At 45.6% G+C, this 25450-nt stretch overlaps 1 protein-coding gene across 2 annotated transcripts; it reads left to right on the forward strand.

Moving 5' to 3' along the window:
• Positions 1–1527: 1527 nt before the first annotated feature.
• KHDRBS1 (KH RNA binding domain containing, signal transduction associated 1) lies at positions 1528–25450 on the forward strand. 2 transcript variants are annotated; one of them, XR_009275695.1, is made up of 10 exons: positions 1528–1779; positions 10319–10446; positions 11412–11528; positions 13125–13271; positions 14871–15007; positions 16152–16368; positions 17532–17599; positions 18596–18654; positions 22399–22594; positions 25388–25450. XR_009275695.1 is itself a non-coding variant. In XM_058819971.1 (9 exons), the coding sequence occupies exons 1-9, from the start codon at positions 1530–1532 to the stop codon at positions 22494–22496; spliced, it is 1221 nt and encodes a 406-aa protein (XP_058675954.1). In that variant the 5' UTR covers positions 1528–1529; the 3' UTR covers positions 22497–23675. The 2 variants fall into 2 exon arrangements, 1 of the variants encoding a protein (XP_058675954.1); XM_058819971.1 differs by lacking the exon at positions 25388–25450 and having other exon boundaries at positions 22399–23675.

A 25450-nucleotide genomic window follows, 5' to 3' on the forward strand; every position in this document is an offset into this window, starting at 1 on the left:
AGACAGGCAACAATAGAGGTTAGGCATTGGGAGGAAGTTCCTCTCTGTGAGCGTGGCGAGGCACTGGCACGGGGCGTGGAATGCCCCGAGCCTGGAATTGTTCGCACCCAGGTTAGATAATACCTTGAGCAACCCGTTCTAGCGGGTGGTGCCCCCCTCTGCACGCATCCTTCCATCCCGCTGCTTTTATAGCAATTCCCCCTTATATCCCATGGTACAGGCCTCTTCCCCCCCCCTTGGGCACTGGTATAGCCCGGGGGCGACTCGTCCTCTCTTGGTACATCCCGGACCCCCCCGCAGCCTTCCCACACTTGGACCGGCCCTCTGGCCGCACGTGCACACGGAGCCTTCCACGCCAGCATCCCCCCCCCGCCAGTGCAGTGGTACAGCCCGCTCCTCCCCACTGCCGTCAGTGGTTCGGTCCGCCCGGTGGGTTCCCACGGCTTCCGCTTCCCTGAGCCTGTGGCGGGACCGGGATCTGGAGACTGAGGGACCACACTGAGCCCTCACAGCAGCACTACCCCTGTACCTCAGGGCAGCGCTGCGACCCGGGCAGGCCAAATCTCGGTCCCCATGGCCTGGTCCCGGTACCCCCTCAGCCCCTTCCCGCCCCTCAGCGCCGCCGCCTGGCGGGAATGCGGAGCGCGCATGCGCGGCACCGCCGGGGCGCAGTGCGGGCAGAGCCGCGGGTTCGAGTCCTGCACTCGGGGGTTCCCGTGTGGCCGCGGGTTCGAATCCCGCCCGCACTCCCCATGCCGTCGTCGGCTCTCTCACAACTTTGATTTTATGATTCCATGGATAAAGATTATATATATAAAGATAATAACTGGACTCTAGTACAGTTTTGGGCCCCTCAAAGGTTCGTGAAAGATCGAAGAAAATGCCTTGTGAGGAGGGGCTGGGGGAGCTGGGTTTAGTCTTAAGAGGAGGCTTAAGGGAAACCTCATTGCTCTCCACAAGCACCTGCCAAAACCACGTACAAAACCAGGCACAAAATGCCAGGAGCTTGTGCTGAGGCAGGGCCGATCTCTTCTACTGTGTGAAGAGTGAGAGGAAACGGCCTCAAGCTGAGACAGGGCAGATTCACAGAATAATTGAGATTTTTTTCGCCCTTCGAGCGACCAGACACTGGGAGGAGCTGCTTGGAGAGGCGATGGAGTCCCCGCGTTTAGAGGCGCGGTTGAGGGATTCCAACAGCAGCGCTGCGCGGACTGGATGAATTATTCCCTTCCCGCATCCACGACTCCCTGCATCCGTCACCCCCCTTTTCAACAGCTCCCCTCACGCCGCCGCTCCCGGCTCCGCGCCATTCCCGCGGGGGCACGCGGCGCATGCGCGGGGCGCTCCCGCCGCGGATCCCCCTCACACACACAGAGACACCGACACCGGGAGGGGGCGGAGCTTCCGGCGCGGCACTTCCGGCCCGGGCGCTGCGCGGGCGGTGTGGCCGCTGCGCTCCCGCCGCCGCCGCCGTCCCCGGCCCGGCCCGGCCCGGCCCGGCCGCCGCTTCCCCTCCCCGCCACCGCCTCATGCAGCGTCGCGACGACCCCGCCGGTCGCTTATCGCGGGGACAGGGCCCCGGTGGCCGCGCGCCGCCGCCGCGCCGAGCGCCCCGTGGCGGAGGGGCCCGCGGGGCCGCCAGCGGAGCGCAGCCGCCGTCCGGTGGGGCCGCAGGCGCCGGTAAGATGGAGCCCGAGAACAAATATCTGCCCGAGCTGATGGCTGAGAAGGACAGCCTGGACCCGTCCTTCACGCACGCCATGCAGCTGCTGACCGCAGGTACCGGCACCGGGCACGGGCGGGGCCCCATGGCCGTTCTGGCTCCGGGGTTAAATGAGCTATTTCCCTGTTAAAATGAGCTATTTCCCTGTTAAAATTAGATATCTCATTTTAACAAGGAAATATATGATTTGAACAAGGAAATAGTTCATTTTAACAAGGAAATATTTCCTTGTTAAAATGAGCTATTTCCGTGTTAAAATTAGATATTTCCTTGTTAAAATTAGATATTTCCTTGTTAAAATGAGATATTTCCTTGTTAAAATGAGATATTTCCTTGTTAAAATGAGCTATTTCCGTGTTAAAATTAGATATTTCCCTGTTAAAGTGAGCTATTTCCCCGTTAACATGAAATATTTCCTTGTTAAAATGAGCTATTTCCCTGTTAAAATGAGATATTTCCTTGAAATATTTCCCTGTTAAAATGAGCTATTTCCCTGTTAAAATGAGATATTTCCCTGTGTAATCGCAGCTTAATCCGCAGAGCCGCGAGTTTTGTGTGTGTTTTATTGGTGGTTTTGCTGTATTATGTTGTGTTAGCGCTTGTGGTGTGGCCTCAGGCAGATGGGAGAATGAAGAGAATCAAAACCCTTGAGGGAAGCGTTTAATAAGTGAAATAAAACGTGATGGTAGTGATAAATACGCTGATAAATAATAATTGTGATGTCGGCAGGGAGTAGAAAGAAGTGATGCCCAATTCTTCATCACCCCAGATGATGGGTGATCATCAGATCCAGGGTGGCAGGGAGAGAAGCGTTTAATAATTGAAAATCCGTGAGAGAAACGTTTAATAATCAAAATAAAACGTGACGGTGATAGTAAACACGCTGCTAATTATGGTAATTGGGATGTTTGGATGGAGAAACAAGCGATGCCCGGTTCTTCACCCCCCATCCCCGAGCTCCCTGCAGATCCAGGGTGGCAGTGAAAGAACCATTTAATAATTGAGAACCTGTGAGAGAAACGTTTAATAATTGAAACAAAACATGGTGGTAATAATAAATATGCTGATAATTATGATAATTGTGATGTTTAGAGGGAGTAGAAGCATTGATGCCAAATTCTTCGCCACCCATCCCCGAGCTCCTTGCAGATCCAGGGTGGCAGTGAGAGAACCGTTTAATAATTGAAAACCTGTGAGAGCAACGTTTAATAATTGAAACAAAACATGATGGTAATAGTAAATATGTTCCTAATTATGGTAATTGTGATGTTGGGAGGGAGTAGAAGCATTGATGCCAAATTCTTCACCACCCATCCCCGAGCTCCCTGCAGATCCAGGGTGGCAGTGAGAGAACCGTTTAATAATTGAGAACCTGTGAGAAAACCGTTTGATAATTGAAACAAAACATGATGGTAATAGTAAATATGTTGCTAATGATGGTAATTATGATGTTGGGAGGGAGTAGAAGCATTGATGCCAAATTCTTCGCCACCCATCCCCGAGCTCCTTGCAGATCCAGGGTGGCAGTGAGAGAACCATTTAATAACTGAAAACCTGTGAGAGCAACGTTTAATAATTGAAACAAAACATGATGGTAGTAGTAAATATGTTCCTAATTATGGTAATTGTGATGTTTAGAGGGAGTGGAACCATTGGTGCCAAATTCTTCACTACCCATCTCTGAGCTCCTTGCAGATCCAGGGTGGCAGTGAGAGAACCATTTAATAATTGAAAACCTGTGAGAGAAACGTTTAATAATTGAAAAAAAACATGGTGGTAATAGTAAATATGTTCCTAATAATGGTAATTGTGATGTTGGGAGGGAGTAGAAGCATTGATGCCAAATTCTTCAGCACCCATCCCCGAGCTCCCTGCAGATCCAGGGTGGCAGTGCCAGTCCTGGGCATGCCGTGTCCCTTTGGGCCTGTCCTGCTTTGGGGACATCTCCTCTCCTTTCCCCACAAGGGTTAAAGGCAGCGGCGCACCAGGCTGCTGGAAACGTGATTCCCAGAAAAATCCCTGCAAGCAGCTGTGGGGAAGAGCAGGAGGCGAAATCAGGGCAGCCCTTGCACCCCCGGGGACAGAGGAGCTGAAACAGAACCTGAAAGAGCCGCGGGGAATTTTCCCTGCTGGAATGGAAATGGAAATGGAAATGGAAATGGAAATGGAAATGGAAATGGAAATGGCAGCCTTTGTTCTGTGCCCAGCCGAGCTTTCCTTTTTCCTTTCCTTTTTCCTTTCCTTTTTCCTTTCCTTTTTCCTTTCCTTTTTCCTTTCCTTTTTCCTTTCCTTTTTCCTTTCCTTTTTCCTTTCCTTTTTCCTTTCCTTTTTCCTTTCCTTTTTCCTTTCCTTTTTCCTTTCCTTTTTCCTTTCCTTTTTCCTTTCCTTTTTCCTTTCCTTTTTCCTTGCCTTTTTCCTTGCCTTTTTCCTTGCCTTTTTCCTTGCCTTTTTCCTTGCCTTTTCCCTTTCCTTTTTCCTTTCCTTTTTCCTTTCCTTTTCCCTTTTCCCTTTTCCCTTTTCCCTTTTCCCTTTTCCCTTTTCCCTTTTCCCTTTTCCCTTTTCCCTTTTCCCTTTTCCCTTTTCCCTTTTCCCTTCTCCCTTCTCCCTTCTCCCTTCTCCCTTCTCCCTTCTCCCTTTTCCCTTCTCCCTTTTCCCTTCTCCCTTCTCCCTTCTCCCTTCTCCCTTTTTCCTTTTTCCTTTTCCCTTTTTCCTTTTCCCTTCCCTTCCCTTCCCCCCCCCCTCAAAAACAGGAATCAGTTTAAAAATTCCCAATCTCTGCTTTCCATGCAAGGATCTGTTCAGATTTCATCTCCATCCGTGATTTTTTAAGTTACTTATTCCTATTAATATTATCATTATTATCATTTTCCTATTAATATTATCATTTTTATTATTTTCCTATTAATATTATCATTATTACTATTTCCTACCTGTTGTTATTATTTCTGCCACTGCTTAAATTTTCCCCACTTATTATTACTATTATTACTATTATTATTACTACTACCATTGTCATTATTATTTCCACCACTACTTTAAAAAAATTTTTCCCCCCCGCTTTTACAATTATTCTTGTTATTGCTATTACTATAATTATCATTGTTATTATCATTATTATTTAATTGATGTTATTTTAATTTTATTCTTACTATTTTATTGTTAATAATATTGCTATCATTGCTATCATTAATAAGAGTATTAGTAATTTATTTAATTGTATTACTTTTTATTGTGATTTTAAAAAATATTTATTGAAATATTTACATGATTTCAATTAAATTTTACATATAATTAAATTATCTAACGATAATTTATTAAATAGCAATTTATTCAATAATGATTTATTCAATAATTGTTTGATAGTAATTTATTTAATAATAAGCTATTTTATAATTATTTCATTCAATCATTCTAATTAATAATTTAAAAGCTATTAATTTGAATTTTTAAAACTATTTCTTTCTCCGCCTGCTTTTTTTTTAATTATTTATTGTGTCAGGGCTTAAAAATGCAGAGTTTTGATTCTTCATCCAGCTCAGCTCTGATGCCTCCCAGGCAAAGGAAATCCAAAAAATTTGCAAATTCCCCCACAAAGAGCAGCATCTGCAAAGCCTCAGGGTGTAACAAGGATTTAGGAGGGTTTTTAATTAATTAATTAATTTTTTATTAATTTATTAATGTAATGATTGCAGCTGTGGGGGACTTAAAATTGGAGCGGCTCCAGCTGTGGGTATTTTGAAAATCACTTTTTTGGGGGGATAATAATATTATTATATATTATAATAATTGGGATAATATTACTATAAAATGATGATGATGATGATGATAATAATAATAATAATAATAATAATAATAATAATAATAATAATAATAATAATAATAATAATAATAAATTCTTCCCAGTGCAAGGTGAGCTGAGCAGGAAAACAATGAGGAAGAATTTGAGGTTAAATGATGGATTTAGGGGAATTTTTTGGCCTGGATGAGCCCCAGATTGCTCTGGATTCCTTGGAATTTCAGCCTGGGCCAAAGCTGTGCTGCACAAAAATCATTTCCAGAGCCACAAATGCTCCTGAGTGTCAGCAAAATTCTCATTCCATCCATTTTCCCCTCCCAGAAGTGGAAGCTGCTCAGGCTGCCTCGGGGAGGGAACCCTGCTGAAATTCTGCATTTATTTCTTTAAACAACATTTTAAAGCTGTCTAAAATGCTGTGGTGGTTCTGTATTTTTAGATGGGGAAATTGTGATTTTTTGGCTTTTTTTGGGAGCAAGGGCCTGGCAGTGTTGGGATTCTTATTGATTCCATGGACTCTGGTGTGGAAGTGGCTGCATTGAGAGTTCTGTGATCCTAAAGAGAAACTGAAATCTGGGATTTGTTGCATTTTCAAATATAATCCACATTTCCCTCCTGGGCTTTGGGGTCTGTGTGACCTTCCTTTCCCATAGGAACAAGAAAATCCTTTTTGAAAGAGCAGGGGAGGTGTGAAGGGCACAGCTCTCTCTGCTTTCCCTTTGGGAAAAAGGAGATATCCCAGCTGCGGGATTTGGGATTTTGGGGAATTTTTGGGAATTTTATTCGGGTTTATTTCACGGAGAAGCTCCAGGCTGGATTTCCCAGGGATGTGTGAGCGGTGTCATTCCAGGAGAGCTGGGAATGGGAGCAGGGAGGGGCTGGGGGAGCCCCCAGGAATGTAAGGTTTTCTGCTGCTGTTTTAGGCTGTTTAGGTGTTCTGGAAAGGCCCAGGGATGGCCTTGAAGAGCCGACGCTTCAAAGGACGAGGAGAGACTTCTGATCTTGTCTCGGTCTTGGTGTTTATTAATTGTTTATCTAAAAGATTTTCTTTCAGCCCGACAGAGGTCTGCACAGCAAGTCAGCCATGGGCACACTGCGAGCCCCCGGGGCGGTCACTTATCTTTATACTCGAAGTCACGTGTACAATATTTATCATTTCTCCCCAATACCTTCTACCCTTATTAACCGGTGCACTTCTAGTAATAACCAATCCCAAAGTGCCACCATCACCACAGAAGATGGAGGCCAAGAAGAAGAAGAAGAAGGACAGGACACGCCCCAATTCCTCCATCTTACTTCTTTAGACCCCCCTGTACCAAAATCCTAAACCCTGTGTTTTACACTTTAACTAACTTATCCCTTCACCATTCACCCAGTGAATTCCTCCCAGTCCTCATACAGGTCTCATCTCCTGTGTAGGATCAAAATCCTGCCACCAGACGCTTCTGGCAACATTCCAGGATTCCCGAGCCCCCCAAGGGTGGTCTCGGCCTCTCTGCACCTCCATCCTGAGGTGCTGAGATCCCACAAGGGATTCCCTGCTGGATCCAGGCTGGGCTGAGGGCACTGAGGGTGCAGGGCTCACCCTGGAGCTCCTTCAGTGCAGTGCAGGCTCTCCTGGTGGAGGTTCCCTCATTCCTGTCCTTCCACATGGAAATCCTGTCCCCAGAGTGCCCCCTCACACTGTCCCCTGCTGTCTCAGGCTGGGTCCTTCTGAAACCATTTCAGTTTGCGCTTTTCAGTTTTTGTTTTGTTCAACCGTGGCGACGTTCTCAACAGCTGGCACTGCTGTGGCCACTCCTGTTCCCACCTCAGTGGCCATTCCCGTTCCTGCTGCTGTGGCCATGCCCATTCCCAGAGCTGTGGCCACTCCTGTTCCCACCTCAGTGGCCATTCTCCTTCCTGGTGTTGTGGCCACTCCTGTTCCCACCTCAGTGGCCATTCCCATTCCTGCTACTGTGGCCGTTCCCATTCCCAGAGCTGTGGCCACTCCTGTTCCCACCTCAGGGGCCATTCCCGTTCCTGCTGCCGTGGCCATGCCCATTCCCTCAGTGACCATTCCCACCTCGGTGGCCATTCCCCTTCCCGGTTTTGTGGCCATTCCCCTTCCCAGAGTTGTGGCCAGTCCTGTTCCTGCCTCAGGGGCCATTCCCAGTGCTGTGGGGCCATTCCCATTGCTGCTGCTGTGGCCATGGCCATTCCCACCTCTGTGGCCATTCCTATTCCCACCTTTGTGGCCATTCCCAGAGCTGTGGCCATATCCCTTCCCACCTTTGTGGCTATTCCTGCTGCTGTGGCCATTCCCACCTCAGTGGCCACTCCTGTTCCACCTCAGTGACCATTCCCATTCCCAGAGCTGTGGCCATTCCCATTCCCACCTCAGTGGCCATTCTCACCTTTGTGGTCATTCCTATTCCCACCTTTGTGGCCGTTCCCACTTCAGTGGCCACTCCTGTCCCACCTCTGTGGCCATTCCCATTCTTACCTCAGTGGCCATTCCCAAAGCTGTGGCCACTTCCATTCCCACCTCAGTGGCCATTCCCCTTCCTACCTTTGTGGCCATTCCCATTCCTGGTGCTGTGACTATTCCTCTTCCCAGAGCTGTGGCCGTGCCCATTCCCACCTCAGTGGCCATTCCTGCAGCTCTGCCCCGTCCCCTTCCCACCTCAATGGCCATTCCTCTTCCTACCTTTGTGGCCATTCCCATTCCTACCTTTGTGGCCACTCCCACCTCAGTGGCCATTCCCATTCCCAGAGCTGTGGCCATTCCCCTTCCCACCTTTGTGGCCATTCCTGTTCCACCTCAGTGGCCATTCCCGTTCCCCCCTCAGTGGCCATTCCTGTTCCACCTCTGTTGCCATTCCCAGAGCTGTGACCACTCCTATTCCACCTCAGTGGCCGTTCTCCCTTTTGTGGTCATTCCTGTTCCCACCTTTGTGCCCATTCCCACTTCAGTGACCATTCCCAGAGCTGTGGCCACTCCTGTTCCACCTCAGTGGCCATTCTCCCCTCCCATTCCCACCTCAGTGCCCATTCCCGTTGCCATCCCAGGAGTTTCTCCCTCTGTGCCCCATCCCAAATCTCACCTTTCCTTCCCAGAGCCTAGAATTCCCAAAGCTTGGAATTCTCAAACTTGGAATTCCCAAAATTTGGAATTCCCAGAGCCTGGAATTCTCAAACTTGGATTTCCCAGAGCCTGGAATTCCCAAAGCTTGGCATTCTCAAACTTGAATTTCCCAAAATTTGGAATTCCCAGAGCCTGGAATTCCAAAAGCTTGGCATTCTCAAACTTGGAATTCCCAAAATTTGGAATTCCCAGAGCCTGGAATTCTCAAACTTGGAATTCCCAGAGCCTGGAATTCCCAAAGCTTGGCATTCTCAAACTTGGATTTCCCAAAACTTGGAATTCCCAAACTTGGAATTCCCAAAGCTTGGCATTCTCAAACTTGGAATTCCCAGAGCCTGGAATTCCCAAAGCTTGGCATTCTCAAACTTGGATTTCCCAAATTTTGGAATTCCCTAAATTTGGAATTCCCAGAGCCTGGAATTCCCAAAGCTTGGCATTCTCAAACTTGGATTTCCCAAATTTTGGAATTCCCTAAATTTGGAATTCCCAGAGCCTGGAATTCCAAAAGCTTGGCATTCTCAAACTTGGAATTCCCAAAATTTGGAATTCCCAGAGCCTGGAATTCCCAAACTTGGAATTCCCAGAGCCTGGAATTCCCAAAGCTTGGCATTCTCAAACTTGGATTTCCCAAAACTTGGAATTCCCAAACTTGGAATTCCCAAAGCTTGGCATTCTCAAACTTGGAATTCCCAGAGCCTGGAATTCCCAAAGCTTGGCATTCTCAAACTTGGATTTCCCAAATTTTGGAATTCCCTAAATTTGGAATTCCCAGAGCCTGGAATTCCCAAAGCTTGACATTCTCAAACTTGGATTTCCCAAAATTTGGAATTCCCAAAATTTAGAATTCCCAAAACTTGCAATTCCCAAAGCTTGGCATTCTCAAACTTGGAATTCCCAGAGCCTGGAATTCCCAAACTTGGAATTCCCAGAGCCTGGAATTCCCAAAGCTTGGAATTTTCAAACTTGGATTTCCCAAAATTTGGAATTCCCAAAATTTAGAATTCCCAGAGCCTGGAATTCTCAAACTTGGAATTCCCAGAGCCTGGAATTCCCAGATCTTGGAATTCTCAGTGCCTGAAATTCCCAAGATTTGGAATTCCCAAAGCCTGAAATTTCCAGATCTTGGAATTCTCAAAGTTCCCCGAACCTGGAATTCCCAAAGTTTGGAATTCCTCTGCTGCTGCTTTTTAAATTTTGTTTTCTTTTCATCAAATTCTTCCTGATTTTTGTCCTGATTTAGCAAAAATATTGAATTTTAATGTATTTTGGGGTGGTTTCTTTGTGGGTTTAGGGGAAAGCAGAGGAATTTCCTTGTGGTATTTGTAGGGTTCTGTCCTTGTGATTCCATCTGTGATCTGATGTTTGTTTAAGGAAAATAAAAACCAATTTTTAGATCATTATTTCTATTTATAATATTTATATTTATTATATTATTATATTTATATTACTAATTATAATGTATGTTATTAATTATGCATGATTATTTATAATACTATCATTTCTATCTATAATAATATATTTATTTTGTTTTCATATCATTATTTATATTATTTTTATAAATTTTATAATCCTATTGTTATATTTATATTTACCATTATAATATTTTAATGTTATTTTAATTTTATATTATTATTAATATTAATTTTATTATTTATATTGATTTATTTTTATTTAGAAATTGAAAAAATTCAGAAAGGAGAGACAACAAAGAAGGATGAGGAGGAAAACTACCTGGATTTATTTTCCCACAAGAATATGAAGCTGAAGGAACGAGTTCTGATCCCTGTCAAACAATACCCCAAGGTGAGGCCAGAAAAAATCAACCAAATCTCTGAGATTTTCTTCTTTTCTGTGGGATTTTGTGGCAGCAGGAGTGAAATCTTCATTTCCAACCAAAATTCAAGAGGTTTCTTTGGAAAAATAAGGAGTAGTTTGGGTTTTTATTTGTAATATATTGAATTTTTGGAATATTTTGGGATGAGTGGTGACGCACGTTGGGATCTTGGATTGCTGGAACAGACAATTCCATGGGTGGAGCTTTTTTTATATTTATTTTACATTTAATTCCTTAAAGATTTGCTGGAAAGCTGCTGCAGATGTTGGGGTTGAACAACTTAATTCAACTTATTTTTTTCTGCTAGAACATTTGGCTTTTTCATTAAAAGAAAGATTAAAAACCTGAATTTTCCTCTTGAAACTTGAATTTTCCTTTGGAAACAACTTGAATTTTCCTTTCAAAGTTTGATTTTCCTTTTGAAACTTGGATTTTCTTTTGGAAGCTTGAATTTTCCGTTCAAAGCTTAATTTTTCCTTTTAAAACTTGGATTTTCCTCTTGAAACCTGAATTTTCCTTTCAAAGCTTGAATTTTCTTTTCTAAATTTAATTTTTCCTTTGGAATCCTAAGTTTTCCTTCAGAAACTTGGATTTTCCTTTGGAAACAACTTGAATTTTCCTTTCAAAGCTGGATTTTCCTTTGGAAACTTGGATTTGCCTTTGGAAACTTGAATTTTCTTTTGAAACTTGGATTTTCCTTTTAAAATTTGAACTTTCCTCTTGAAACTTGAATTTTCCTTTGGAAACTTAATTTTTCCTTTTGAAACTTGAATTTCCCATTTGAAATTGAAATTTTCCTTTCAAAACTTCAATTTTCCTGTGGGAATGTGATTTTTTTTTTTTTTTTTTTTTTTGGTCAACCAACAGAAGATTCAGAAACATTTTTGGAGTTTTGGAGCTGATTTATTTTTCTTGTTTTTTCCTTAATTTTTAGTTCAACTTTGTTGGGAAGATTTTGGGACCCCAAGGCAACACCATTAAGAGACTTCAGGAAGAAACTGGTGCTAAAATCTCTGTGCTGGGGAAAGGCTCCATGAGGGACAAAGCCAAGGTGAGGAAAACCAAAATTCCATTTATTTTGGTGAGAATTAACAGCTCTCCAAGCGTTTTTCTTAAAAATTAAACTAGAAAAAACTTCAATTAAAGATTAATTAAAAAATTGATAAAATAAGGATTCTTCTTCTCAAGAGCCATTCATTAAAAGGATATTTTTCCTGTCTATAAAAAGATAAAAATCCCTTTTTTAGCTGCTCTGAAATCTTTAAATTCTTCTGGTTCAGTGGGGATGTTGGAGCAATGTGTTCCTCATAATTTTTGGTTACCAAAATTTGAATAATTTTGGGTCACAAAGTACCAGGAGAGGTTTTCAAACAGCAAAAAAATATTTTTAAAAATGGGAAAAATATTATTTTTATTTTTTCCTGCTTATTTTGAACAGAGCTGTAGCTTAATTCTGATTTTACTTGAGCAGCACAAAAAGGTTTTGTACTTTCAGATTGTAGCTTCTTAAATAACTGCAAAACAGCCAGAAAAAGAGAAATATCTTCAAGGTATCTTGAAAAAAAATTATAAAATAAAGAAGTAAAATAATGAATAAAATTAATTTTATAATTTAGTGGGGTTTTTGCAAGAGGAGGAGCTCCAGAAAGGGGGATATCCCAAATATCAGTAAATCTCAGTGTTTGCACGCAGATGTACAAAACCATCTAAAATGGTTTCCATCAATTCTCATTCCTAATTTCTATAAAATTAAAAACCTCTTTCCAAATTCCATTTTTTATGAATTTGTGGGGTTTCTGCAGGAGGAGGAGCTCCACAAAGGGGGATATCCCAAATATCAATATATCTCAGTGTTTGCCCACAGATGAACAAAACCATCTAAAATGGTTTCCATCAATTCTCATTCCTAATTCCTATAAAATTTAAAACCTCTTTACAAATTCCATTTTTTGTGAATTTGTGGGGTTGCTGCAGGAGGAGGAGCTGCTCAAAGGGGAGGATCCCAAATATCAATATATCTCAGTGTTTGCCCACAGATGTACAAAACCATATAAAATGGTTTCCTAATTCCTATAAAATTAAAAACCTCCTTACAAATTCCATTTTTTATGAATTTGTGGGGTTGCTGCAGGAGGAGGAGCTGCGCAAAGGAGGAATCCCAAATATATTTATATCTCAGTGTTTGCACACAGATGTACAAAACCATCTAAAATGGTTTCCTATAAATTCTCATTCCTAATTCCTATAAAATTAAAAACCTCCTTACAAATTCCATTTTTTGTGAATTTGTGGGGTTGCTGCAGGAGGAGGAGCTGCGCAAAGGAGGAATCCCAAATATCAATATATCTCAGTGTTTGCACACATATGTACAAAACCATATAAAATGGTTTCCTATCCATTCTCATTCCTAATTCCTATAAAATTAAAAACCTCCTTACAAATTCCATTTTTTGTGAATTTGTGGGGTTTCTGCAGGAGGAGGAGCTGCGCAAAGGGGAGGATCCCAAATATCAATATATCTCAGTGTTTGCCCACAGATGTACAAAACCATCTAAAATGGTTTCCATCAATTCTCATTCCTAATTCCTATAAAATTTAAAAACTCCTTACAAATTCCATTTTTTGTGAATTTGTGGGGTTTCTGCAGGAGGAGGAGCTGCGCAAGGGCGGTGACCCCAAGTACGCGCACCTGCACATGGACCTGCACGTGTTCATCGAGGTGTTCGGGCCCCCGTGCGAGGCCTACGCCCTCATGGCCCACGCCATGGAGGAGGTCAAGAAGTTCCTGGTCCCTGTGAGTTCCCTGCTCCTTCAGGGAGCTTCTTCCAAAATTCAAATTCAAATTCAAATTGGGTGTTAAAATTCGGGGGGGGGGAAATGGGGAGGTTCGCGCTTCGGCTGGGAGATCATCACCGGGATCTTCGGGGAGCTCTGGGATGGTGCTGGAATCTCCAGGGATCTCTGGGATGGTTCAGGGACCACTGAGAGGATTTTGGGATCTCCAGGGACCACTGGGATGGTTTAGGGGTCTCCAGGGATCACTGGGATGGTGCTGGAATCTCCAGGGATCTCTGGGATGGTTCAGGGACCGCTGGGAGGATTTTGGGATCTCCAGAGAGCACTGGGATGGTTTTGGGATCACTGGGATGATTCTGGAATCTCCAGGGACCACTGGGATGGTTTTGGGGTCTCCAGGGATCACTGGGATGGTTTTGGGATTGCCAGGAAGCTCTGGGATGGTTCAGGGACCACTGGGAGGATTTTGGGATCTCCAGGGAGCTCTGGGATGATGATGGGATCTCCAGGGAGCACTGGGATGGTTTTGGGATCTCCAGGGAGCTCTGGGATGGTTTTGGGATCACTGGGATGGTTTTGGGATCTCCAGGGAGCTCTGAGATGGGTCTGGGATGTCCAGGGATCACTGGGATGGTTCTGGCTTCTCCAGGAAGCTCTGGGGTGATGCTGGGATCACTGGGATGGTTTTAGGATGTCCACAGAGCTCTGGGATGATGCTGGGATCTCCAAGGAGCCCTGGGATGGTTTTGGGATCTCCAGGAATCACTGGGATGGTTCAGGGATCTCCAGGGAGCTCTGAGATGGTTCAGGGACCACTGGGATGGTTTTGGGATCTCCAGGGAGCACTGAAATGGTGCTGGGATCACTGGGAACCACTGGGATGGTGCTGGGATCTCTAGGGATCACTGGAATGGTTCAGAAATCACTGGGATGATTTTGGGATCTCCAGGGAGCTCTGGGATGGTTTTGGGATCGCTGGGATGGTCCTGGGATCACCAGGAAGCTCTGGAATGGTTTGGGGAGCACTGGGATGGGTCTGGGATCACTGGGATGGTTTTGGAATCTCCAGGGAGCTCTGGGATGGATTAGGAATCACTGGGATGGTTCTGGGACCTCCAAGAACTGCTGGGGTCACTGGGATGGTTCTGGGATCACTGGGAATCACTGGGATGGTTCTGGATGATCTCCTCTGGCCCTTGGTCCCCAGGGAAGGGATCTGCAGGGATCTGCCCGGCACACTCTGCACCCCTCAGAATTTGAAAACCCCCCTTGGGTTTGGGAAGGGATATCTGCATCCCACCCTTTCCTTTGGGAGTGGGAGCACTGCAGGGTCACCTTCCGTGGGCTCACTGCCCCTTTAACAGGAGCTGTGGGCTCAGAGCTACCTGGGCTGTCCCCATAAATCCTCCTGGCATTCTGGGAACACCACCTGGAGCTGCAGGGCTGGAACCTTGGAGAAAGCTGCAGCCAATCCCACTAAAAGCAGATTTTCCTGAGGCCCATGCAGTTGTTTCATCCCAGGCTGTGATATCCCAGAGCTGTTTCTTTATCTCCTTATTTACCCTCATTTTTATCCTCATTTTTATCCTCATTTCAGGACATGATGGATGATATTTGCCAGGAGCAGTTCCTGGAGCTCTCCTATCTCAACGGGGTCCCGGAGCCCAACCGCGGCCGAGGCGTCCCCGGGCGGGGCCGGGGGGCAGCCCCACCTCCCCCTCCCCCTGTGCCAAGGTATTCCCAAAATGCCAGCCTGGGAATGCTGCCCTCACCCTCAGCTGGGCTCTCACAGGGGTTAAACTGCTGCTTGGCCAGGCCTGGCTTTGGGCTTCTGGCCCAGGGCATCGTGTTTGGGGTGTCTTCCAACACTGGGGGGGATTTGGGCTGGGTTTAAGCAGTGGTTCCGTCAATAGTTTCATCAATAATTTCATCAGTGGTTTCATCAATGCTTCCATCCATGGTTTCATCAATGGTTTTGTGCATGGTTCCATCAATGGTTCCATCAATAGTTTCATAAGTGGTTCCATCCATGGTTTCCATCAATAGTTCCATCAATAGTTTCATAAGTGGTTTCATCAATGCTTTTATCCATGGTTCCATCCATGGTTCCATCCATGGTTCTATCAATGGTTCTGTCCTTGGTTCCATCCATGGTTCCATCCATGGTTCCATCCACGGTTTCCATCCATGGTTCTGTCCTTGGTTCCATCCATGGTTCCATCCATGGTTCCATCAATGGTTTCCATCAATGGTTTCCATCCATGGTTCCATCCATGGTTCCATCCATGGTTTCCATCCATGGTTTCCATCCATGGTTCCATCCATGGTTCCATCCATGGTTCCATCAGTGGTTTCCATCCATGGTTCCATCAATGGTTTCCATCCATGGTTCCATCCATGGTTCCATCCTGGAAAACATGACAGTGACACATCCCCATCCTGGGGCTCTCTGGAAGACATGACAGTGACACATCCCCATCCTGAGCAAAGAGGATTTTTCAGAAAACATGACAATGACACATCCCCATCCTGGGGCTCTCCAGAAAACAGGACAGTGACACATCCCAATCCTGGGCAAAGGGGATTTTTCAGAAAACATTACAATGACACATCCCCATCCTGGGGCTCTCCAGAAAACAGGACAGTGACACATGCCCATCCTGGGGCTCTCCAGGAGATGTGACAGTGCCACATGCCCATGCTGGGACTCTCTAGGAAACATGACAGTGCCACATGCCCATGCTGGGACTCTCTAGGAAACATGACAGTGCCACATCCCCATGCTGGGACTCTCCAGAGAACATGACAATGACACATCCCATGCTGGGTCTCCCCAGAGCAGCAGCAGCTCCTGCCCAACCTCTCTGTGTCTCCGCAGGGGCCGTGGGGTCGGGCCCCCTCCTCCTCCTCCTCCCAGGGGTGCCCTGGTGCGGGGCGCCCCCGTGCGCGGGGCCCTGGCCCGGGGCGCTGCCATGGCCCGGGGGGTGCCCCCGCCCCCGGCCGTGAGGGGAGCCCCTGCCCCCCGGGCACGGGCAGCTGGCATCCAGAGGATACCCCTGCCGCCGCCCCCCGTGCCGGAGAGCTACGAGGAATACGTGAGCGGGGCTTCATTGTGGGCATTCGTGGGTTAATGATGGCCGTGGGGGGGTGGGGGGGTGGTGGGATGGGGATCAGTGGGATCAGCGGGGTGGTACTGGGGTCACTGGGGATCAGTGGGATCGCTGGGGTGGTACTGGGGTCACTGGGGATCAGTGGGATCGCTGGGGTGGTACTGGGGTCACTGGGGATCAGTGGGATCGCTGGGGTGGTACTGGGGTCACTGGGGATCAGTGGGATCGCTGGGGTGGTACTGGGGTCACTGGGGATCAGTGGGATCGCTGGGGTGGTACTGGGGTCACTGGGGATCAGTGGGATCGCTGGGGTGGCACTGGGATCACCGGGGATCAATGGGGTGGTGCTGGGATCAGCTGGGATCACCAGGGATCAGTGGGATGGGGTTGGGATCACCAAGGATCAGTGGGGTCACCAGGGATCAATGGGGTGGTCCTGGGATCACCAGGGATCAGTGGGATGGTGCAGGGATCAGTGGGATGGGGCTGGGGTCACCAGGAATCAGTGGGATGGGGCTGGGGTCACCAGGGATCAGTGGGATGGGGCTGGGGTCACCAGGGATCAGTGGGAATGATGTTGGGACCATCAGGGATCAGTAGGATGGTGCTGGGATCGGCAGGGATCAATGGGGTGGTGCTGAGATCACTAGGGGTCAGTGAGATAGTGTTGGGATCACCAGGGATCAGTGGGATAATGCTGGAATCAGCAGGGATCAATGGGGTGGTGCTGAGATCACTAGGGGTCAGTGGGATGGAGCTGGGATCACCAGGGATCAGTGGGGTATTTCTGGGATCACCAGGGATCAGTGGGATAGGCCTGGAAGCACCAGGGATCACCAGGGGGGAGTGTGATGGTGTTGGGATCACCATGGATCAGTGGGAATAGTGTTGGGATCACCATGGATCAGTGTGATAATGTTGGATCAGTGGGGTGGGTTGGGATCACCAGGGATCAGTGGGGTGGGGCTGGGATCACCAAGGACTGCTGGGAATGGTGTTGGGATCCCGCTGACTCCTGGTTCTGGGATCACCAGGGACCATTGGGATGGTTCTGGGATCACCAGAAACCTTTAGGATGGTTCTGGGATCACCAGGGACCACTGGTATGGTGTTGGGGTGGTGACACTTTTCTGTCCCCATGCTCACAGGGCTACGATGACGCGTACGCAGAGCAGAGCTATGAGGGCTACGAGGGCTACTACAGCCAGGCCCAAGGGTGAGTGGGATTCCCTTTTCCCAAATCAATCCTGCATGGCCTTTTTTTCCCTTTTTCCCCCTTTTTTTCCCCTCTTTTCCCTTTTTTCCCCTTTTTCCCTCTCTTTTCCCTTTTTTCAAATCCCATTCCAAGCCAATGGAAACGTTCCTGAGCTGCTACAGCCAGGGCCAGGAGTGAGTGGGATTCCCTTTTCCCAAAGGGATCCTGCATGGCCTTCTTCCCTTCTTTTCCCTTTTTCTCCTCCTCTTTTCCCTTTTTTCCCCTCTTTCCCTTTCCCCCCGCTCTTTTCCCCTTTTTCCCCTCTTTTCCCTGTTTTTAAATCCCATTTGAAGCCAATGAAAACATTCCTGAGCTGTTACAGCCAGGGCCAAGGGTGGGTTGGATCCCCTGTTCCCAAAGCAATCCTGCATGGCCTTTTCCCCCTTTTTTCCCCCCTTTTTTCCCTTTTTTCCCTCTTTTCCCTTTTTTTTAAATCCCATTTGAAACCAATGGAAACATTCCTGAGCTGCTACAGCCGGGGCCAAGGGTGAATTGGATTCCCTCTTCCCAAAGGAATCCTGCATGGCCTTTTTCCCCTTTTTTTCCCCCCTTTTTCCCCCTTTTTCCCCTTTTTCCTTTTTTTCCCCCTTTTTTCCCCCTTTTCCCCCCTTTTTCCCCCTTTTTCCCCCTTTTTCCCCCTTTTTCCCCCTTTTTCCCCCTTTTTCCCCCTTTTTCCCCCTTTTTCCCCCTTTTTCCCCCTTTTTCCCCTTTTTTCCCCTTTTTTCCCCTTTTTTCCCCTTTTTCCCCTTTTTCCCCCTTTTTTTCCCCTTTTTCCCCTTTTTTTCCCCTTTTCCCCCTTTTTCCCCCTTTTTTTCCCTTTTTTAATCCCACTTGAAGCCAGTGGAGCTGCAGAGTTCTGCTTGAATCCAGGGCTCAGAGCATTTTCTCTTTCCCTGTTTTTGGTGGCAGTGTGGGAATGGGATTTCCCTGTGTGTAACCACCTCGTTGTTTTTGCAGGGATACAGAATATTATGATTATGGACATGGGGAGGCACAGGAAACCTATGAAGCTTATGGTATGTCTGGGAATTTTGGGATAAGGGAGGGGTTGGGAATTGCTTGTGGTCAGTTTTGCTGTTTTCCAATGTCTGGATATAAAAAATTGAGGGGTGTTTTTATTTAGGTTTGAACAACTTTTCTGTGGGTTTAGGTTCTTCTCAAGCTTGATTTTCTCAAAATCAAGATTTTTTTTCTTTAAAAAAAAATCCATTTTTTATCTTTGGAAATGTTTAAATTTCCTTGTAGCTTTAGAATATTTCAGGAGGTCTGGATTTCCACCCACAGCACTTGTGCTGCAGTCTGATTTTCATGGGCTGGGTTTTATGTGGTTCCATCTGCTTCCTTTATCCTCACAAACCCTGACTCTGTGAATCTGCTTAAAAATTGGATTTAAATGTCATGAGGGAGCCTCTCCTTGGCTCTCTGGAGCCAGTTTGACTCAGTAAGCAAAGCTTAGCTAATCTCAATTATGTAAAACTCCCAATTTAAGCTGGGCTGAGCCAAAATTTGGTGATTTAACCCCAAAGGGCCACCACGCCCTGCTGTCACTCCCCACCCATAGGGAGAGAATTGGGAGGGTAAAAGTGAGGGGAGGAACGAGCTGGGATAAAATTCACCAAAAAAAAGGCAAAATAAACCAAGGAATTCCTTGGGAAGACATTCCAGAGGTCCCTCCCTGCCTCCTGCTGCCTTCAGCTGTGGCTGCTCTGATTTTTTTTGGGGGCAGTTCCCATCTCCAGGCTGGGAGTGGCATTGAGAAGGGGGAGACATTGTCCCCTGTCCCCATTTATTTTTGAGGGGATTCCCAGGCTAGGAACGGCATCTGGATGTGGCACTGAGAGGGAACCATTGTCCCCTGTCCCCATTTATTTATTTTTGGGGGCAGTTCCCATCTCCAGGCTGGGGATGGCATCTGGATGTGACAGAGAGAGAGGGAACCATTGTCCCCTGTCCCCATTTATTTATTTTTGGGAGCAGTTCCCATCTCCAGGCTGGGGATGGCATCTGGGTGTGACAGAGAGAGAGGGAACCATTGTCCCCTGTCCCCAGAGGTGCTCTGGGCTGGCCAGAGTTCATTTCCCTCCCCAGGGCTGCTCTGGGACTGGCTCTGGAGTTTTGTTGTTGCTGGGCAGGGTTTGGGCACATCCAGAACCGTTCCTGCTCCTCACACAGGGAATTTGGGAGGAGACCCCAAATTTCCTGCCCAGGTGACATCCCAGATTGCCAAAGGTGTGGAGTTCCATGTGGCTGGAACAGTCACAGGATCAGGAAGTGTTAGGGGGGATCAGGAGCTGTTTGGGGGATCAGGAGCTGTTTGGGGGATCAGGAAGTGTTTGGGGGATCAGGAAGTGTTAGGGGGGATCAGGAGCTGTTTGGGGGATCAGGAGCTGTTTGGGGGATCAGGAGCTGTTTGGGGGATCAGGAGCTGTTTGGGGGCATCTGTTTTGCTGGATTTGGGGGGATCAGGAGCTGTTTTGGTCAAGATGTTTTGCTGGGTCACAAGCTGGATTTTGGGGAATGGGGAGCTGGTTTTGGGAAGGTGTTTTGAGGGATCAGGAGCTGTTTTTGGGGATCAGGAGCTGTTTTGGGGAGCTTTTTGGGAGATCAGGAGCTGGTTTTGGGGAGCTGTTTTGAGGAGCTATTTTGAGGAATCAGGAGCTGTTTTGTGGGTCCTGTTTTGAGGAGCTGTTTTTGGGGAATCAGGAGCTGTTTTTGGGGGCCTGATTTTGGGGATCTGGACCTGTTTTGGGGGAGCTGTTTGTGATGATCAAGACCTGTTTTGAGGAGCTATTTTGCGGAATCAGGAGCTGGTTTTGGGGATCAGGAGCTGTTTTGTGGGACCTGTTTTGAGGAGCTATTTTGGGGGATCAGGACCTATTTTGAGGAATCAGGAGCTGTTTTTGGGGATCAGGTTTGTTTTTTGTTTTTGGGTGGAATCAGGACCTGTTTTGAGGAGCTGTTTTGGGGGAATCAGGACCTGTTTTGAGGAGCCATTTTGAGGAATCAAGAGCTGGTTTTGGGGGATCAGGAGCTGTTTCTGAGGAGCTGTTTTGAGGGATCAGGAGCTGTTTTTGGGGACCTGATTTTGGGGATCTGGACCTGTTTTGGGGGAGCTGTTTTGGAGGACCAGGACCTGTTTTGAGGAGCTATTTTGAGGAATCAGGAGCTGGTTTGGGGGAGCTGTTTTGAGGAGCTGGTTTTGAGGAATCAGGAGCTGGTTTTGGGGATCAGGAGCTGGTTTTAGGCACCTGTTTTTGGGGGATCAGGAGCTGGTTTTAGGGAGCTGTTTTTGGGAGATCAGGAGCTGGTTTTAGGGAGCTGTTTTGAGGAGCTATTTTGAGGAATCAGGAGCTGGCTTTGGGGATCAGGAGCTGTTTTGTGGGACGTGTTTTGAGGAGCTATTTTGGGGGATCAGGGCCTGTTTTGAGGAGCTGGTTTTGGGGATCAGAACCTGGTTTTGGGGAGCTGTTTTGGAGAGCTGGTTTTGGGCATCAGGACCTGTTTTTTGGGGAGCTGTTTTGAGGACCTGTTTTGGGGGATCAGGACCTGTTTTGAGGAGCTGGTTTTGGCGATCAGGAGCTGTTTTGGGGAGTTATTTTTGGGAGATCAGGAGCTGGTTTTAGGGAGCTGTTTTTGGAGGATCAGGACCTGTTTTGGGGGAGCTGTTTTTAATGATCAGGAGCTGGTTTTGGGGAGCTGTTTTGAGGAGCTATTTTGAGGAATCAGGAGCTGGTTTTGGGAGATCAGGAGCTGGTTTTGGGGAGCTGTTTTGGAGGAGCTATTTTGAGGAATCAGGAGCTGGCTTTGGGGATCAGGAGCTGGTTTTAGGCACCTGTTTTTGGGGGATCAGGACCTGTTTTGGGGGAGCTGTTTTTGGAGGATCAGGAGCTGTTTTGGGGGAGCTGTTTTTGATGATCAGGAGCTGGTTTGGGGGAGCTGTTTCGAGGAGCTATTTTGAGGAATCAGGAGCTGGCTTTGGCGATCAGGAGCTGTTTTGGGGAGCTATTTTTGGGAGATCAGGAGCTGGTTTTGGGGAGCTGTTTTGAGGAGCTATTTTGAGGAATCAGGAGCTGGCTTTGGGGATCAGGAGCTGTTTTGTGGGTCCTGTTTTGAGGAGCTGTTTTTGGGGGATCAGGAGCTGTTTTTGGGGGCCTGATTTTGGGGATCTGGACCTGTTTTGGGGGAGCTGTTTTGAGGAGCTATTTTTGGGGATCAGGAGCTGTTTTGGGGGAGCTGTTTTTGATGATCAGGAGCTGGTTTTGGGGAGCTGTTTTGAGGAGCTGGTTTTGGGGATCAGGAGCTGTTTTGTGGGACCTGTTTTGAGGAGCTATTTTGGGGGAATCAGGACCTGTTTTGAGGAGCTATTTTGAGGAATCAGGAGCTGTTTTGAGGAGCTGGTTTTGAGGAATCAGGAGCTGGTTTTGGGGATCAGGAGCTGGTTTTAGGCACCTGTTTTTGGGGGATCAGGAGCTGGTTTTAGGGAGCTGTTTTTGGAGGATCAGGACCTGTTTTGGGGGAGCTGTTTTTGGATGATCAGGAGCTCGTTTGGGGGAGCTGTTTCGAGGAGCTATTTTGAGGAATCAGGAGCTGGCTTTGGGGATCAGGAGCTGTTTTGTGGGTCCTGTTTTGAGGAGCCATTTTGATCAGCCATTCTCCCCCATCCCCACCTTCCCTCCTCCATCTCCCACCCCATTTCCAGCCCTTTCCCACCTCCCTCCACCCAACCCTGACCTTTTCTCTCTCTCTCCTTCTCCCCACAGGCCAAGACGACTGGAATGGAACCCGGCCCTCCCTGAAGGCGCCCCCAGCCCGGCCAGTCAAGGGGGGCTACAGAGAGCACCCCTATGGCCGCTACTGACCCCAAAAACGGGGCCAAAAACCCCAATTTAGGAGCAAACTCTTGTTTCTGGTTCTTGTATCTCCCAGGATTCCCGTTGCTTTACCCACAGCAGACAAGTAATTGTCTCCCTGTTTTTCTTCCCGGCCCTTTTTTTCCTCCCACTCCATCCTCACCCTGCATTTTGGCTTCTGTATGTAGTGATTTCTTGATGAATTTTCAAATAGATTTAGAAGGGGGGGAAAAAAAAAAAAAACAAAAAAACACAACAACAACTTTTTAATTTTTATTATTTTTAATTTTTTTTTTCTTCTTTCAGTGTGTAGATGGCTTTTCTTTCTTTGTCGTTTTTAGGTTAAAAAAAAAAAAAAAAACAAACTGTACCTTTTTTAAGGAAAAAAAAGACAAAAAAAAATATCCTAAAAAGCGAGTTAAAAAAAATGTTAGTTTCCAAAAGTGACATGCTTTGCTTAGTGCTGAAATTAAGGTTTTGTTAAAACTTTTAAAGTTTGTTTTAAAGGAACCCATAAAGGTTGTAGTTGCAGAATCCCAAAGTAGGCTACATTTCAAAATTCAGGGTTATTTTTTAAGAATTAAAATCATAATGTAACAGTAGTGGCTGCCACCATTTAAAAAACAAAATACAAAAAAAAAAACAAACCAAAAAATAACTTCAGATGCCAAACCTTTAAAAAGGAGATTGCTGGTGAATCTTGAAGTTTAAATTTTAACCCAAAGGATCCTCCAAACAAATTAAATAGCATTTTCTAAAGAGAATTGACTTAAAAAGAAAAATTAGGTTGGTAAAAAATTGACTTTTCTTATGTGGATTTTGAAATCTAGCCCCCCCTGCAGTGTTGAGATATGCTTGGGAATATTTTTCCAGTGGAAAGGGGTTTTAGTTTAATTCTAAATTAACAATTTTTGAGGGAAAAAAACCAAAATATGGCTCTGATTACCCAGTGTTTGATAAAAAGAATATTCCATGTGTAGACCTGTAAAATTCTGGTTTTTTGTAGCCCATTGAGGCAGAAAATGATGAAAATTTCAACCTCACTCTAAAAAAATCTCATTTTCAAGCAGTCCCAGCCACTTCTTCAAGTGTATCTCAGCACGAGCTTTGCATAAAAAGGGACACTGCAGCTGTAAAACAAAAAAAAAAACAAAATTAAAAAAAAAACAGACAAAAAACAACCCAAATTTCACTTTGTACATAAAGATAAAGTCCTAATTGGATTTGTTACACTGTCCTCCCACTCTGTTCTGGAAGAGAAAAATGCAACATTTTGTGTAAAGTCTGCCTAACTAGGTAGCTCAAAACGTGTCAAAATGTCTGTCTCAATCTGTCAATAAAGTTTAGTCCTTTTTTAATCAAAGTAAATGTGATGAATTGTCATTTGTTTTTGGAGGTTTTCTTTTTTTCTTTTTTCAAACAACTCTAAATCCATGCTAAACTTAATTTGTCTTTTTTTATTATTATTCTTATTTTGTTATTATTTTTATTCATTTAAAATTGTGGAGGCATTTCTAAAACATGGTGGTTTTTTGGTAATTCTCGTGACAAAACAAAAATTTTTCGAGCTTGTCGAGCTTAAATTTACTTTAAAAAATATGAAAAATACCAAAAAAAAAAATTGTTTTTCACCCCCTGGAAGTTGCTGAAAGCAGTTTTGGAGCCAGAAATCTGAATTTGGGGAAGCATTTGATGGTTCTTTGCTTGATGATTCAGATTTCAGGTGGCCTCAGAGAATATTCCAGAGGCTGGTTTAAGTAGGAATGCTGAGAATTCCAAGGAATTTCCTTTCTGTAACCCCCCCCTTTGCTGCTTTTCCTTGGAAAAGACCCTTAAAAAATGAAATATTTGGTGGTGGACAGTGCTGCAGCTGCTCCTTAAATCCTTTGTGAGAGGGTGTGCATGTAGAGATATTTAATTAAAAAAATATTTCTATTTTTTAAAAAATCAATGCTTCATTGGTTTGTTATTTCCCATCCAGCAGATGAATTTGGAATGTTAAGGGGAAGAGGATTAAACTGCTCGGGGGTGAAAAATAAAATTTTAGGGAAAAAAAAAAAAAATCACAAAAAAAACCAAAAACTGCAGCGCATGAACGGAGGGGAATATTTAAAAATAATTTAAAAAAAAAAAAAAAACCACACACAAAAGTTGTATTTGTAGATTGTTATTAAAATGCAAATAACTGAATTTTCAACACTGGTTTGGAGTCAGCTTTCAGGGCATAATGTGATGAAAAGCTCAGCCTATGCCCCCCCTTTTAAAGGAAAATTATCAGCAGGAGAATTCAGGATGTGTAAAACAGGCACCGCAAAGCCCAAAAGGTAAAACCCTAAATGTCTGATTTTAATCCAGCACATTTCTCTTTTCCATAAACCTGTGACGTAAACTTCTTACCCAGCCGACCCTTCAGATGGTAATTTCATGTAAAAGGGGAAAAAAAACCAAAAAAAGGGAAAAAAGAAAAAAAAAATGTTTTAAATATAAAGATTTAAACCAACCCACGTGGCATAAATTAGCAATAACTTTTAATAATGTGCCCTTGGCAGATGCACTGGGATGGAATGTGGGCCAAAAGGGATCTTTAAATATCCTGCATTTTGAAAGGATAAAAGATGTAAAATGAACATGAATCCAAGCTAGTCCTGCTACTGCCAAAACAACAAAAAAAAACCAAACCCAAATTCTGCTCAGTTGTTTGAAAATCTCAATTTTTAGCCCCCCCAGAATTGCTGTTTCCTGTGAAATGTCCATAGCTCAGCTGAAGTTGCATGTTTTTCCTTCATGTGTAATTGCATGCAGGAATCTCTCTTTCTTTTCCCTTTTTTTATTTTATTTTTAATTAATTTTTTGCATCCCTTTACGAGGATCCTCACAATTTTTTTCCTTTGATTTGCAGGAATTTGGGGCTGTGACTCAACAGGAGGAGGAGGAAGAGCAGGGCCAGCACCAGCTGGGTGAG

Source organism: Ammospiza caudacuta, chromosome 25 (assembly GCF_027887145.1).
Source record: "Ammospiza caudacuta isolate bAmmCau1 chromosome 25, bAmmCau1.pri, whole genome shotgun sequence".
NCBI classification, from domain to species: domain Eukaryota; kingdom Metazoa; phylum Chordata; class Aves; order Passeriformes; family Passerellidae; genus Ammospiza; species Ammospiza caudacuta.

What these genes read in the sequence shown, in the direction of transcription:
- KHDRBS1 (XM_058819971.1), top strand. Translation starts at nt 1,530, where the DNA reads ATGCAGCGTCGCGACGACCCCGCCGGTCGCTTATCGCGGGGACAGGGC. An exon ending in CATGCAGCTGCTGACCGCAG is followed by an intron (nt 1,780 to 10,318) that starts GTACCGGCACCG and finishes ATTTTTATTTAG; the next exon opens with AAATTGAAAAAATTCAGAAA. An exon ending in CCATGAGGGACAAAGCCAAG is followed by an intron (nt 11,529 to 13,124) that starts GTGAGGAAAACC and finishes GGGTTTCTGCAG; the next exon opens with GAGGAGGAGCTGCGCAAGGG.